This window comes from Pteropus alecto, unplaced genomic scaffold (assembly GCF_000325575.1).
Source record: "Pteropus alecto unplaced genomic scaffold, ASM32557v1 scaffold761, whole genome shotgun sequence".
Classification (NCBI taxonomy): domain Eukaryota; kingdom Metazoa; phylum Chordata; class Mammalia; order Chiroptera; family Pteropodidae; genus Pteropus; species Pteropus alecto.
The window spans coordinates 455,358-469,322 of record NW_006431558.1 but is presented as its reverse complement, the minus strand read 5'-3'; the positions used below and the strand labels follow the sequence as shown (position 1 = coordinate 469,322).

Sequence of the window (13,965 nt, the reverse complement as noted above, 5' to 3'; positions counted from 1 at the left end):
CGATGATGAGTACGGCGTGTCCCAGGCACTCGCTCGTGGCCTGCAGTCCTATTATGCTGTGGCTCATGCCGTCACTGAGAGGGTGGATAAGCAGTCGGCGCTTATGGTCAACGGTGTCCTCAAACAGTACCAGGTGAAGCGGGAGGGCAGGAGGGGGCATTGCCCAAATAGTCTCAGCAGACGGCTTCCCAGGTTGTGGGAAGCTGCTGAAGTCAGGCAGACCCAAGTTCGTGTTCCACTCTTCATCTTTGGGTACCTTTTTTTTCTCTAAGCCATAGTTTCCCCATCTGTAAGGCAGAAACATGATCTGTTAGGTTAGCCACCAGGAGGAAATGAAACAGTATAATATATCAGTGTCTGCCAGGTGCCTGATCTGTGCCATGCAGGATGGCAGCATGTTCTGTGCTGTTAGCTTCTCAGTCCCCAAAAGCTCTGAGTAGGCACTATCATCCTCTGCATTACGGGGCTGAGGAGCAACTGAAGAACGGAGAGGTGCAGTGAGTCCCCCAAATCACATAACTCTGGAGTGGCAAAGCAGGACAGGACCCGGGTGTGGGCGGACTGGTGCTTGGTCCATGTTCCCGGAGCTCTATGAGAGTGCGAGGAGTGAGAGTTTGGATCCCAGGAGCCAGCAGCCCAGGACTCAGCCCTTCCTTCTGCGAGGGTCAGGTGACGCTGGTGCTGAAACTTTTTGTCTGGCTTGGTTGGAACAGCCAACAGTTGGAGCTGCTCATGGTAGAAATTTCTTTATCTGTGGTCCCTCATCCCAAGCTCATCTGTAAGCTCCCAAATGGCAGCTGGTTTATCTCCAACGTCTCCCTGAATTTCCTTTTGGTTGTGATCCCTGAACCCCAACTTTCCTTGAAAGCACTTAGCCTCCATGCCAATATCAAATTTTAAAGAGACAAAGCCAATGACCAGTGGAAATTTCCAGTGGCCAGTGTAATCAAAGGAATCAGAACTGAGCCAGAAGTTATTTCCTTCATCTTTTAGAAAATTTCCAAATTTTTTTTATAATATTATATTCAATTTGAAATCAGTCTCCTTTTTAAGTGCCTGTATTGCAGAGCGCTCACAAGCTTTGGAAAGCTTTGACGTGACGGTTAAGCAGTTGTGGTCATGTGGTGGTTTCATCAGCAAGTTCCCCCAAAGCCCTAATGCTCTCCTGAATCAAGTGTCCCATGGTTATGGGCAAGTGTGTCCTGGTATGCTGCATGGCTTGGTGTCAGGCAGTGATAGATGGGCATTGTAACAGTTAGAAACTTAGCTGTTCAGATGTGAACTTGAAAAAGAAATACACTGTACGTATATTATTAACGCAGCAACCTGCTTTGATTGGAATGATTGCTGAGGAAGAGGCTAAGGAAAAAGGAGAGGGGTGAATCAAAGCAAAATACTAGATGAAGCTGGCCGTGGGCAGTTGGTGGCTGGTGTACACGAGTCTCTGAAGTACGGGGAATGCTCCCGAACCCGACCGGGCTTCAGTGCTGGCCACCTCTGTGCTTGCAGATCAAGGGTTTGGAGTGGCTGGTGTCCTTGTATAACAACAACCTGAACGGCATCCTGGCCGACGAGATGGGTCTGGGAAAGACCATCCAGACCATCGCGCTCATCACATACCTCATGGAGCACAAGCGCATCAACGGGCCCTTCCTCATCATCGTACCTCTCTCGTAAGTGCGCCCACTCTTGGAGGCCCATGAGTGTCCAGCAGGACAGTCCCCCAGCCTTCACTCAGACTCCCGTGTGTTGGTTTGCTCGGCTCCCCTAACCAAGTAGCACAGCCTATTGGCTTAAACAACGGCCATTATTTTCCTGGAGGCCATAAGTCTGAGAATAAGGTGTCTGCAGGGTAGGTTTCTTTTGAGGCCTCTTTTTCCCTCTGTCCTCATATGGTCTTCCCTCTATGTTGTCTCTGTCCTAATTTCCTTTTCTTATAAGGACACCACTCATTGGATTAAGGCCCATCCTAATGACCTCATTTTAACTTCATTTCAACTTCATACTCTCCAGATAGAGTCACGTTCTGAGGTCCTAGATGAGGCCTTCAACATATGGATATTAGAGGAACACTGTGCAGTCCACAACAGCCTGCCTGTGATTTTGAGGGCATGATAGGAAAGGGGTGGCCTGCATTGTCCATCCTTATCTCAGTTGGGGCAGCTCTCACCAGGATATCCGTAGGGTTCTCGTCAGTCCTGCAGACCAGCAAATTCCACACAAATGAGTCACAGGAGTGGAAGATCCTCCTGCTAGAAGAATGGAATAGAGCTGTTTGAGCAGACATTGTTCCCATTCCCTACTGGTGGCACTGGAGCCCTTTCAGTCACATCACAGCCTGGCCCAGGCGATAACATACGTGTGTGGTGGGGCCTGGGAACCCAGACAGCATCGCGTGGAGGCTCTCACTCACCACCTCTTTGTGCCACTGGCTTCTTCCTCCCTACAGATAGCTCTCTGGGTCCAAGATTCCACCAGCCACTCTAGGCAGCCCTCTTCCCAACTCAGCCTGTGCCACAAAATGTCTCGCCTGCCCCAGGGTGTTTCCAGAAGTCCCAGTGCCACTCATTGACCCAGCTCTGGTCCCATGTCAGACACCAGTCCAGTCACAGGCCTGGGAGATGTTCCGCTTTGTTGTGACTCGGCTTCTGCGTGTACTTGGCCTGGCCCTGGCGGGGAACCTCCTTCAGTTTGGCCCAGCGCTAAGGGGGATCATGTCATCAGATCAGCAAACGAAGGAAAGAACGAGAACTAAGTGCTCGTGTTCTCCTGCCTTTAAGACAGCCAGGCCTCCAGTGGCCACGCACCCGCTGCTCGGGGGCCCAGAACTCTCCCAGAATTTAACTTGGAAAAATTGATTTCTTCTTTCTGCCTTCCCTTCCTCATGGTGGTGTAAAATGGGCTGCCTTCTCAGGCTTCATAGAGAGAGAGCTTCCTGGTGCTGCCAGAGGCCTCCCTACCTCGTGGTCAGGCCCAACTTGCTTCTCAGCTTCCTGCCGCACTTGCCCGCACGCTGTCTCCCAGCACTCCAGGGGCTGAAGTCCCCTCTCTCTATTTGTTCCCCTGAGGTGTGACGACTTCTTCACTGGAATAGCACTTTCATGTGCTATTCTGCAGCCTGGGTTTTTCGTTTTTAACTTTTCATTTTGAAATGATTTCAGACTTATAATAATTGCAAAGATAGTATAAAGAATTCCTATATACGTTTTACCTGACCTTTTACCTGTCCTTCCACATCTTATATAACCCCAGAACGATGATCAGTACCGGGAAGGAATAGTAATTTCTTACTGTTAATGAATCTAGAGACCTTATTCCAATATCTATTTCCCCATTAAGAACCCTTTCCTGGTCCAGAATCTTACTTTGCCTTTTGTTGTCACATCTCTGTGACATGTCTGTTACATTTTCCCAGTCCATCTTCATCTTTCATGACCTTAACACTTGAATCATGGTCAGACATTTGGTAGACTGCCCCCAGAGTGCCATGCGCCTATTTCTGAAACTGGCGAGAATCCTGCAGGTGGTACACTGTGCCCTTGCGGCCTCATGTCAGGAGGCACGAGGTACCGAGAGGCCCCATCACATGGGATGGTAACTTTGATCTTGGTTATGTGGTGTTTGCTGGTTTCCCCACATAAACCTAAAAATTTTCCTTTGTATCTTGTTAAGTTACAGCCTTCTTTTGGGAACCTTAGAAACCATACAAATACCCCATTTCTCATCATACTTTCCCAATAATTTCAGCTTCTGTCAGATGAGTCTCACCTGAAATGGTTACTAAGGGAGATGCCAAATAGTGGATTTCTCTTTCCATCGTTGCCTCCACGTGTGTGGGAATTCCTCTGTGAGGAAGTACTGTCACTTCTCCCCCATTTTTCTCTTTGTTATGATTCTTTACATCACAGTGGGCTCTATCATTATTAACATCCATAATGGACGTTAGCATTATTTATTTTGTTCCTTAAATCCAGATTTGGCCCGGGGAGACCCTTCCAGTTAATTTTAATCAGTCCCCGACATTGTATTGTGGTGGTGGTGGTGGTTTACTTTAGAATACTTTTAGATTTATGGAAAAGTTGTGAAGATGCTCCAGAGAGCTCCCAGGCACCCTCAGTTTTCCCTGGTGTTGATAACATCTTATGTGACCATGTTATATTTGTCACAATTCAGGAACCAGCCCTCGCATGCTAAACTCCAGACTTCATTTGGAGTTCACTGGTTTTTCTCTAAGGTCTGGTTGCTATTCCAGGATTCTATATTACCTTTAGTCATCCTATGTCCTTAGCTTTCTCTGGTCTGTGGCTTTTCCTCAGACTTTGCATATTATTAATGACTTGGTGGTTTTAAGGAGGACTGCTCAGGTGTTTTGTAGGGTGTCCCTCAGTCTGGGTCTGTCTGGTGACATGGGATGATGGATTTGGGGGTAAAAGACTAGAGACGAAGTTCCCCCTTATCACATCACATCATATCAAGGGCAGTTACTGTCAATATGATTTTTCACTGTTGATGTTGACCTTGGTCACCTGGCCTAGGTAGTGTTTGTCAGGTGTCTTTGCTGTGAAGTTTCTCTTTTTTCCCCCTATACTTACTGTATGCTGAGGAAAAGTCACTGTACTCAGCCCATACACGGTTATGCTCTACCTCCTTGAGGTGGAAATAGATACATAAATTATTTGGAATTCTGTCCAAAAGATTCCTCTCTTCTCTCCCAGTAGTTACCTTATTCAGTCATTTCTCTCAGTGTGGACTCAGATATTTATTTTATACTTTGGGCTGTATTCCAATCCTAGTTTATCTATCTTTTTGCTCAAATCCTTCTAGCTGTAGCCATCGGGAGCTCTTTTAGTTGGCTTCTCGGTCCCTTTGACTTACCCCCATCACAGTGGGGTGTTTGGAGCAATTATTTGCTTTTTGGCACCCAAGGATTCTCCATGCTCAGCCTGTACATTTCCCACCCCAGGCCTAGAATCATCCTGGTTCACGTTATTAGAGAATGGAATTGAGACCTGTGTGCTGGGTGTGCACCTTGCTTCTAGGGTGTCTCAGTGGACAGCACTTGGATATGTGTGCATGTGCGCTAAGCCTTACATACATGTATCTAACATCACTGCCTCGTCTGGCCACCTGTATCTCTGTTAAGCTAAACCCATGTTCATACTCTGCCTTCGACTCTGCTAGGACCACACGTTTCATTCGAGGGCTTTGTTTATTTGTTCATTCCCTTGTACATAGACAACACTTTCAGAATCGTTAACCCATGAGAACCAACTTTACCAACTAGAATATTGTGTTTGGATCCAGTTCTTTTCGTCTTTAGGCTTACACTTCCCGGTTAAAACACCTTTTCCAGGGTTATTTAAGTAGGCTCCTTTCCTCTATTCCCTTCAGTGAGGGGAACACTTATGCCATGTGTTTATCTTCAGCCTTTTACACCCACTCACACAAGGGCCCACTCTGTCACATGCTGTCTCCTCCAGGCCAGAGAAGTACCTGTGCCCCAGAGAATGTTTATAGACTTCGAGCATCCAGCTGTTCCATTCACCCGCTGAGATGTGTAGCTCTCTACCATGAGTTGGCTTGTCCCGTTCCCCATCTTGAACTCTGTCTCCCGCCTGTTGCCTCAGCCCTACTCCTGACTCTCCTTTGACTCTCCTCCCGTTCTACTGCACATGCTTCCCATACGTCAAGCTTCAGCCCCTGGCTTCTCTCTTTTGGGCTGTCCCCTGTTGCTCCCTGCAGCAGAAGCCAGACCTCAGTGGCTGGACCAGGGAAATCCTGCTGATCTTCAGTAAAGGGAAGCTCAGCCAGGCCATCTGAGGTAGCCCCAGTGACTCCAAGATGCCATCGCGGCCCCATGCTCCTACAGTTTTCTGTGTAGTATCTTTAGCATGTGACTTCTGCTGTCAGCCTCTTACCTCATGGTTGCAAGATGGTTGCACTCCCTCCATTATCTCATTTCAGTTCCCAGCATAACAGGCAGGGCAAAGGGCAGCAAGGGCATGTGGTAGTTGAGTCAGTCTACCCATCCCCCAACCTCCTTTAAGAGCTTTCCCTGCCTTTCACCCCAGCAACTTGAGTTTCCTCCTTATTAGCTACAACTGTGTCCACGTGGTTGGCCCCAGATGCCAGGGAGCCTGGGAGCTTGGGAGCTGTGGGATTAAGGTGGAGACAGCACCACAATTACGGAACTACTTGGAGGGAGGAGCTGGATGAACCATGAGCAGTCTCTTCCACTCAGCCTTTGAGTTCTGCCCTCATGAACCACCCAGTCTAGACTTTTGAGTGCGTTCCCTCCCCTACTGAAAACTGTGTCCCATATTTCTCTGAGAATTCGCCCTCTGGTGTCCTTGGCTTTATTGTTGCCATCACCCTCTGCTGAGGCTCTGTCTCAGTCCTGAGTGAAGTGGGCCGCCTCACCAATCTTCTGCCTGCCCCCATGTCCGATCACCGCCTGTCTTATTCCCCACTTTCGGCCTGCCCCCACGTCTGGTCACTGCCTGTCTTATTCCCCCTTCTTTTTGGCCTTGATCATCCCATGGAGGAGCAGCCACAGGTTCTCACTCTCCCACTGCTCTCATTCTCCAGCCCTCCACCGGAGCCCAGCTTGCTCACTGTCTTCATTCTGTCTCTTACTGGGGTTCCTTCTTTATTTCGAGGTGGCGTAAGGTGGTTTCCCCTGTACCCTCAGGTCTCCATAGCATGGTCTCTAGCACGCTTCTGAATCTGAAAAGCAGCACTGTGAGTCTGCATTCTTCCTGGCATCAGGTTGGAAGCACAAGGCATATTCTCGTAGGGGCTATGACCCCACAGTGGTGACAGAGGACTGGTCTCTCAGGTCCAGCTCACAAGTACAGCCGTCTCTGGCGTCCCGGCCTCAGCCCAGGCTGACCAAGCCTCCTCCCTGTCCTTGTCCCCACTGCCACAATTTTGTGTGTCCCTGTTTCTTCCCCTCGCCTTGCTTCCTGCCATTGGAGATGGTCATTTGCTCCGCTAACTCTGAGGGTCATGTCCACATCAACCTCACTTCCCAGTGGACATTGGAGTGAACAGTGAGCTGTTGTTGACTGAACTAGAACCTGACTGGTTCCTTTCTTGTTTCTGTCAGAACGCTGTCAAACTGGGCATACGAATTTGACAAGTGGGCCCCCTCTGTGGTGAAGGTGTCGTATAAGGTATGTCACGGCCTGAGGAGGTGGACGTGGGCAAGGGTGGAGTAGAAGAGTGGGGAATGCAGATAAGTGAAGAGAGAAGTCAGCTTGCATTAATAACGTGAGGCATGTGTGCACCTTTTCCTGTGTTATACACATGGGATCGTGCCCTTAATAGGTCACTTATTTATTTGGGGTAGTAAGGCTTATTTTTTTAAGCGAAGTTATGCATTAATTTATGGAATCCAGTGATATTGATGCATTCACTGAAAGATTTCATTATTTTCATCCATGCTTTGGTTAAAACTCACGTTGACTTACCTGGATGATTTCACTCTGTGAAATGGGGACTAATTGTGCCTGTTGTCCTGGTAGGGAAACTGAAGCAGACAGGGTCTCAGATGGCCGCTTAGTGGCAGAGCCAGGTTATCTGCATCCAAGCTCTTCGCCCTGTGCTATGAGGCTCTTTGCCCATGATGGAGAGAACGGGGTCCTGGCAAAGGGAACGGCATGTGTGGGGAGAACTTAGTACACTTGAGGAGTTAAGAGCAGTTCTAGTAAAAAGCTAGGGGACCCAGCGAAGATCAGTCTGTCTGGAATATGAGCCTGGAGAAAGCTGGGGCCCTGGCCACATGGGTGAGGAGTTTGAAACTAGGGATGCCTGGGCAGATAGGCTAACTGGGAAGAGGCGAGAGCTGCCATCATAGAGTGACCTTGGTGGCTGGTACTGAGTGAGAGGCACTGATGGAGAAGCCCTGGTTTCCAGCTTGGAGGCCTGAGGTGGGACCCAAGAAGAGGTGTGAGGGATCTGATTGGCCACCGGGACTGGGACAGATGGTACAGACAGCAAGCCTCCCCAGTACCCAGGCTACCGATGGCCCACATGCCTTTCATTGCTCCCTGCAGTTGGCCCTCAGCATATTGGGGTCAGAGGGCAGGAGCCAGCAGCCTCACCCAGCCCTCTTCCCTCAGCAGGCTGCTGTGGCCCAGCACCCTCACAGGCCTGGGATTCTGATGTGTACATGTCTTATCTCCCTCACAGGGCTCTCCAGCAGCCAGACGGGCTTTTGTCCCTCAGCTTCGGAGTGGCAAATTCAATGTCTTGCTAACGACATACGAGTACATCATTAAAGACAAGCACATTCTTGCAAAGGTAGTATGTCCTTGTGTAAAACACCAGGTCTGGGTGCTCAGTGCTGTCAAAGAGCATGTGATCCTGTCCCATCCAGGATAGTTGTGTGCATCACACTTCCCATCTTTTCAGAATGCCTTGCAAGTGATTTTTCAATGAGTGAGAGTATGTGTGTGTGTGTGTAAGGCCCCGGTCAAGGTGACCCTGGGTTTGCCTCTTTGATTGTGCGGCACGTGGGCTAGCTCCTCCTAGGTTTTCTGCTCAAATAGCCTGGTCACACAAGGTGTGTCCCAAACTGCCTGCCTGCCTGCAGTGTCCCTGGCAGGGCTGTGGTGAGGCCAGCCTGGTCTCTACCTGTTTATAGAGGCTTTTTCCCTCCTTGCTGGCTGTGCCTCCCCTACTATAGCCACAGGAAACCAGCCCATGACTTGCTCTGAGGCCCTGTGTGGCCCATCAGCCTTGGGCTGCTGGGCCGGCACGTGCAGTGGGGGGGCTATGCAGGCATCTGAGCTGATGTGTTTGTGACGGCGGCTCTCGTTAGGCCACAGTGAATTACTGAGGACATACTGTGACCCAGATGTAAAACAGCTTTTTTTTTACCTGCAAAAAGCTTGTTTCCTGGGTTAGGGAGGTGTCCAGGTTGAAGATGATACACCTGGTCTCACCACTAACCATCCTGGGGAGTGGAGTCCACAGCAGAGTCTGCGACCCAAGGACAGAGATGCATTTACGTGTTTCCACACTTCGAGGCTTGGTCAGAATGACAATATCCAGTACCTGTGAGGCCTCCCCGAGTCTACAGATAAGAAAAATGAGGCCCAGGGAGCAGACGTCTAGTGTGTGGGTCTCCCTCTGACTCAGTACAAAGCCATCCTGTGCTTATCTGCAGTGGTTTTAATTAATGTAAATGTCCTGGGCTGGGGGTTTTCATGGGAGATGGCTGTTGCACACCTCCCCCCATCAACTCTGCCTCTGACATGCAGCGCCTCACTCAGGCCTCACTGTGTCCCCAGGAGGCTGAAGTGCAGGGCTCCCATGCCCCCTGGCAGTCGGCATCTAGCCCGTATGCATCAGGCGTGTGGCCACTGACGGGCCCTGGGCATAGGCCCAGCCCTCCAGAGCTCACACTCTGAATTTGCCTTTAGAGGTACAGCGTGCTGATTGGAAAATGTACTCCTTACCCCACCAAGTGCCCTGTAGTCCCCCCAATCCCCCACCCCAGGGGGTCTCTGGTCAGCGAGGGTATATGTGGTTTGGGGATTTTTCAGTGTTATGTACTAGCCTATGTAATTTTAGGGGGAAACCAAAGTACTTTTCTGCAATTTGCTTTGTTCACCCAACAGCCTGTCACGGGCATGTCTTCCTGTCTGTGTTCATCCTCACCGTATGCTTCCTAGAGGCGCATTTTGTGGCTCTTGGTGTGTTAGTCCCTTGTCAGGGTACTTTGTCATGCCCATGTTCTCCATCTCGGTGGGCTCTTCTGCCTAGAGCCCCCATGTCTAATGGCTGTGAGAGTGTCAATCAGTGGGGGGCAGCCCCTGGCCTCCCCTCTGCTGACCGCCTGCCCTTGGGCCTGCAGATCCGTTGGAAGTACATGATCGTGGACGAAGGCCACCGCATGAAGAACCACCACTGCAAGCTGACCCAGGTCCTCAACACGCACTACGTGGCCCCTCGCCGCCTGCTGCTGACGGGCACACCGCTACAGAACAAGCTCCCTGAGCTCTGGGCGCTCCTCAACTTCCTTCTGCCCACCATCTTCAAGAGCTGCAGCACCTTCGAACAGTGGTTTAATGCGCCCTTCGCCATGACCGGAGAGAAGGTGGGTGTGCATGGTGGGCCACGTGGCAGCAGAGCAGGGCAGGGAGCCGTGGTCGCGGGCCATCCTTAGGGGAGCTGCGCCTGTGTTGGTGGTCTTGGGCCCAGCGGGCTCGCCTCAGTGGGTGTGTGTTGAGTGGCTGTCAAACAATGTGCCAGGCCTGTGCTGGGTACGGGGCCGGAATCCATGTCTTCGTGGAACAAGGCAGTTTTGTCCTTGAGGCTGGAGGAGCCAAGAGGACCCCAGAGAAAGGCAGAGGTCTCGAGGGTGATCTCAGGGGAGACGCTCAGGGCTTTTCTGACCCTGCACCCCAGGCACAGGGAGGGCACAATAAGGAATATGGCCGTGAGTCAGCAATGGGGCCAGAGCAAGGGAGTGAGGTGCAGCTGGAGGGCCTGAGGGGACTGTCTGTCCCTTTAGGAAGTTCAGATGTCACCCTAGGAGCACTGGGAAGCTTGGAACTTTTCAGTCCCAGGAGCAACATGGTCAGATTCTGTATATTTTGTTTTTAAAGAGCTCTGCGGGCAGTGTGTATCAGTGTCTTGTGGCCATGGGTGCCATTGTCAGTCTAAAAACCAGTCTGAAGTCCCCAAGCCAGCTCCAGAATGACCTTCCCGTGCTGATGGGGTTTGAGCCATGTTTGTAAGCTGGCTGCAATTTCTGTTGAAGGCAGTTAAGCCTCCAGAGTCTGGCGACTGAGGTAGTGGGCACAGCTGCAGGGGTTAACGAGTGTCACTGCCCACTAGTTACCTATAATGAGGTTTCCTTGGACAGGTGCAGGACAGCCAGGGCCACCACAGCATATGTACAAAGGGTCCTCTCTGCTGGCATCTTCTTTGAGGCCCCCTCCCTGGTACTAGTTGAGGCTGAAGCCCTTCTGAAGGAGAAAGTGAGGTCTTTCCAAGTGTCCCAGGACCCCCATCTGAAGATCTGGGGAGGAAATGCTCTAGTTTTATTTTTAAGCTGAGCAAAACCTTTGCCAAGAAAATTTTCAGGAGATCTATAGAATAAAAGTTCAGGTGTTGTCTTACTTTTTCACCTTAAAATAATTTTTTTAATGTAATTTTTGACAGAGTAGCAGTCACCCTGGGAGAGCAGTATTTCTTTCCCTCCATCCGCCCTGAGTGAAGTGAGAGCAAATATGGGGCTCCAAGTGGTGGAGCGCCCCGTGAATCACCCAGCTTACACCAAACATTTTACGAATATGGCCCCCATAGTGCCACTTAGCTTTCATTTGGGCACACTGGTCACCCTGGCAGGTTTCCAGGCACACGAATTCGTATTACTTCTGGGAAGTGACACAGCGTGCTGCCGTGTTTCTCTTCATAAGGATTATAGAAGGAGCTGCCATGGAGTCTTTGGTCCCACTTCTGTGGATTTCCAGGGAGGGACCTTGCTGTCCCCTGCCAACCCTCATAAAGCAGAAGGTGGTCCTAAGAGGGGCTGGGCCCAGGGTGACTTCAGATAACCCTGCGCTTTCCTCTTCCCTGCCTCGGCTTTGGAAGTAACACTTGGTTTACTTGTCGTGTGGCGTGCCAGGTGGACCTGAACGAGGAGGAGACCATCCTTATAATCCGCCGTCTCCACAAAGTGCTGCGACCCTTCCTGCTCCGGAGGCTCAAGAAAGAGGTCGAGGCTCAATTGCCCGAGAAGGTAACGTGGGAGTTTGAAGGAGAAGAAGCCACAGTACGGCATGATGCGGGGCTCCCCTGGGCTGGGCCTGGCCAGGGGGCTGTCCTGTGGGTGCCGACCTTTTCTGGTCTCATGGCCTTGGCCTTGTCCCAGCATTCTAGAGTCAGTCCATCCTGGGGGCAGCCACTCAGCCCTTCTGGGTCACTAAAGCAGAAGGCAGGAGTGTGTTAGGTTAGAGCACAGACTCCCACCTGTTGTCCGTGGGCCAGGTGCCTGGGCGGGTCCTGCTGACCACATCACAGGAGCTTGGAGACCATGGGCTCACGGGGCTGGGCTGCTCCCCATTGTGAGTTGGCCCTGGGTTCAGTCCCTCAGCGGCCCCCAGGGCCTCCTCTCCTCCCCTGGCAGGGCACAGGGTTCCTGGCCACAGTCACCCCTCCGGTCATAATTGCCTTTTGTTTCCTGGCCAACTGTGGAGAGGCCTTCAGAAGGTGGCATAGTTATCTCTTATGCCCCAGAGTCCCCACCACTACCACCACGTTGCTCTGCCCTGGTGCACCATAGTCCAAGACTTCCCCCATATGCCAGCTATGGGGTTTCCCCCCCCATCATTCCTGTGTGCCTCTATCAGAGCACATATCCCGGCATCAGGATGCCTTTGAGAGGCTGGGAGACCAGAAATGGGTGGGCCTAGGCAGGGAGTTAGGCCGAGGGCCCTGGAGCCATCATTCATGGCACTGTGTGCCTCCCGCAGGTGGAGTACGTCATCAAGTGCGACATGTCTGCCCTGCAGCGTGTGCTCTACCGGCACATGCAGGCCAAGGGGGTGCTGCTGACCGACGGCTCCGAGAAGGACAAGAAGGTTAGCCTGGCCCCTACTTCCCCACCTGGGTGTCCAAGGTGGGTGGGTAGGGGCAGCTGGCTGTGTGGGGCTTGAGCGCACTGTAAGCACGGGGCCTTCCACTTCCTTGGAGCTTATTGTAGCAGTCAAGGCCCAGTCTGCTGGTGACCCCGAGGCAGCACAGAGCCATTGTTTGAGTTCTGGCTGGTGTGAACAGACTCAGTCTGTAAGGCTGCGTGAGCAGAGGCTTATGGCCTGTTTCTGGGGCACTCTTAGTTCCCCAAGACCCTCCCAAGTCAGCTGTTGTATGGTATCCTCTATTTTTATGAAATGTTGGCCCCCACAGGTGCGACAGTTGACAGTTTGAGACCCAGCACTAACTCCAGCTGAGTTAGAATATTCTAGTGAGCCCCACCTTCCCAACTGGGAAAACGCCTCAACAGCTATGACCATTTAGCCCTCACCTGTAACCAAGTGACATTGCCTTCTAGGATCACTCTGAGGTCCGGCTTCCACCCCATCCCCCAGCTCCTTTTACTAGGACTGAAATTATCCTCCCAAGTCCCTTGATCCCATGCCCAGTGCCTTGAGCCTGCCCCTGCCTTCTCGTTTCCTTCTGCATATGTTTTATTTGGGCCCTTTCTCACCTGAGCTGTGGCAGCACCGTGTTTCATGCTTGACTTTTGGCCCATGGCACCCACCTACCCCCACATCATTCTTTAACTCTGTAGTCAGAGATCTACATAAGTCATCGTGGCCCATCTGGCTGCAGCCCCCAGGGACTTCCCACAATGCCCAGGACAAAGCTGGCCTTCCAAAGCATTTGTGATTCGGCCTCAGCTCTGTCCATCTTATTTTCCTTTCTCCCTACCTTCCACTCCTCCAGGGCGCCAGGCAGTCTCTGCACCCTCCTGAGCTGGTTTCAGGCCTCCATACCCCCACAAGAGCCAGGTCCTCACTCTCAGTTTCTCTGCCATAAGCCACACCTCCCCCCGAAGCTTCTGCTTCTATAGTTGTCCTTCCAGCCCCTGTCCCACCCAATCCTGGGACAAGACCCGATTTGAGAGCCTCTCTTCTGCCTCTCCAGGGCAAAGGTGGCACCAAGACCCTGATGAACACCATCATGCAGCTGAGGAAGATCTGCAACCACCCGTACATGTTCCAGCACATCGAGGTAAGGCCCACTTTCCTCGGTCCTGGCCCTGAGTAACCGGGGATGACAGGCCGGCAGCACCCCTGCCAGAGACAAGGCCCTCTTCTCAGAGCGACTGTCAGTGATGAGCCCCTAGGCAGAGAGCAAGGTTGCTTCTCCCTGACAACTAAAAACAATGATTTTTAATGATTTGAATAGGTGATGTCTGTATGTTTATTTCCATAGATTTTCTGTTTG

General features: G+C 51.4%; 1 protein-coding gene across 4 annotated transcripts in view; it reads left to right on the top strand.

Moving 5' to 3' along the window:
• SMARCA4 (SWI/SNF related, matrix associated, actin dependent regulator of chromatin, subfamily a, member 4) overlaps positions 1-13,965 on the top strand; it is a 68,410-nt gene that overhangs the window by 23,061 nt on the left and 31,384 nt on the right. For 3 of the 4 annotated variants that reach the window (XM_006905857.3, XM_006905856.3, XM_006905855.3), the window contains exons 14-21: positions 1-133; positions 1,510-1,673; positions 7,109-7,175; positions 8,194-8,304; positions 9,863-10,105; positions 11,642-11,755; positions 12,489-12,596; positions 13,663-13,749. The exon at positions 1-133 is cut by the window's left edge and continues 15 nt beyond it. In XM_006905857.3, the coding sequence (XP_006905919.1) occupies positions 1-133; positions 1,510-1,673; positions 7,109-7,175; positions 8,194-8,304; positions 9,863-10,105; positions 11,642-11,755; positions 12,489-12,596; positions 13,663-13,749 (1,027 nt within the window). The remainder of the gene's footprint in view (positions 134-1,509; positions 1,674-7,108; positions 7,176-8,193; positions 8,305-9,862; positions 10,106-11,641; positions 11,756-12,488; positions 12,597-13,662; positions 13,750-13,965) is intronic. The other variant, XM_025040077.1, reaches the window with a different exon arrangement.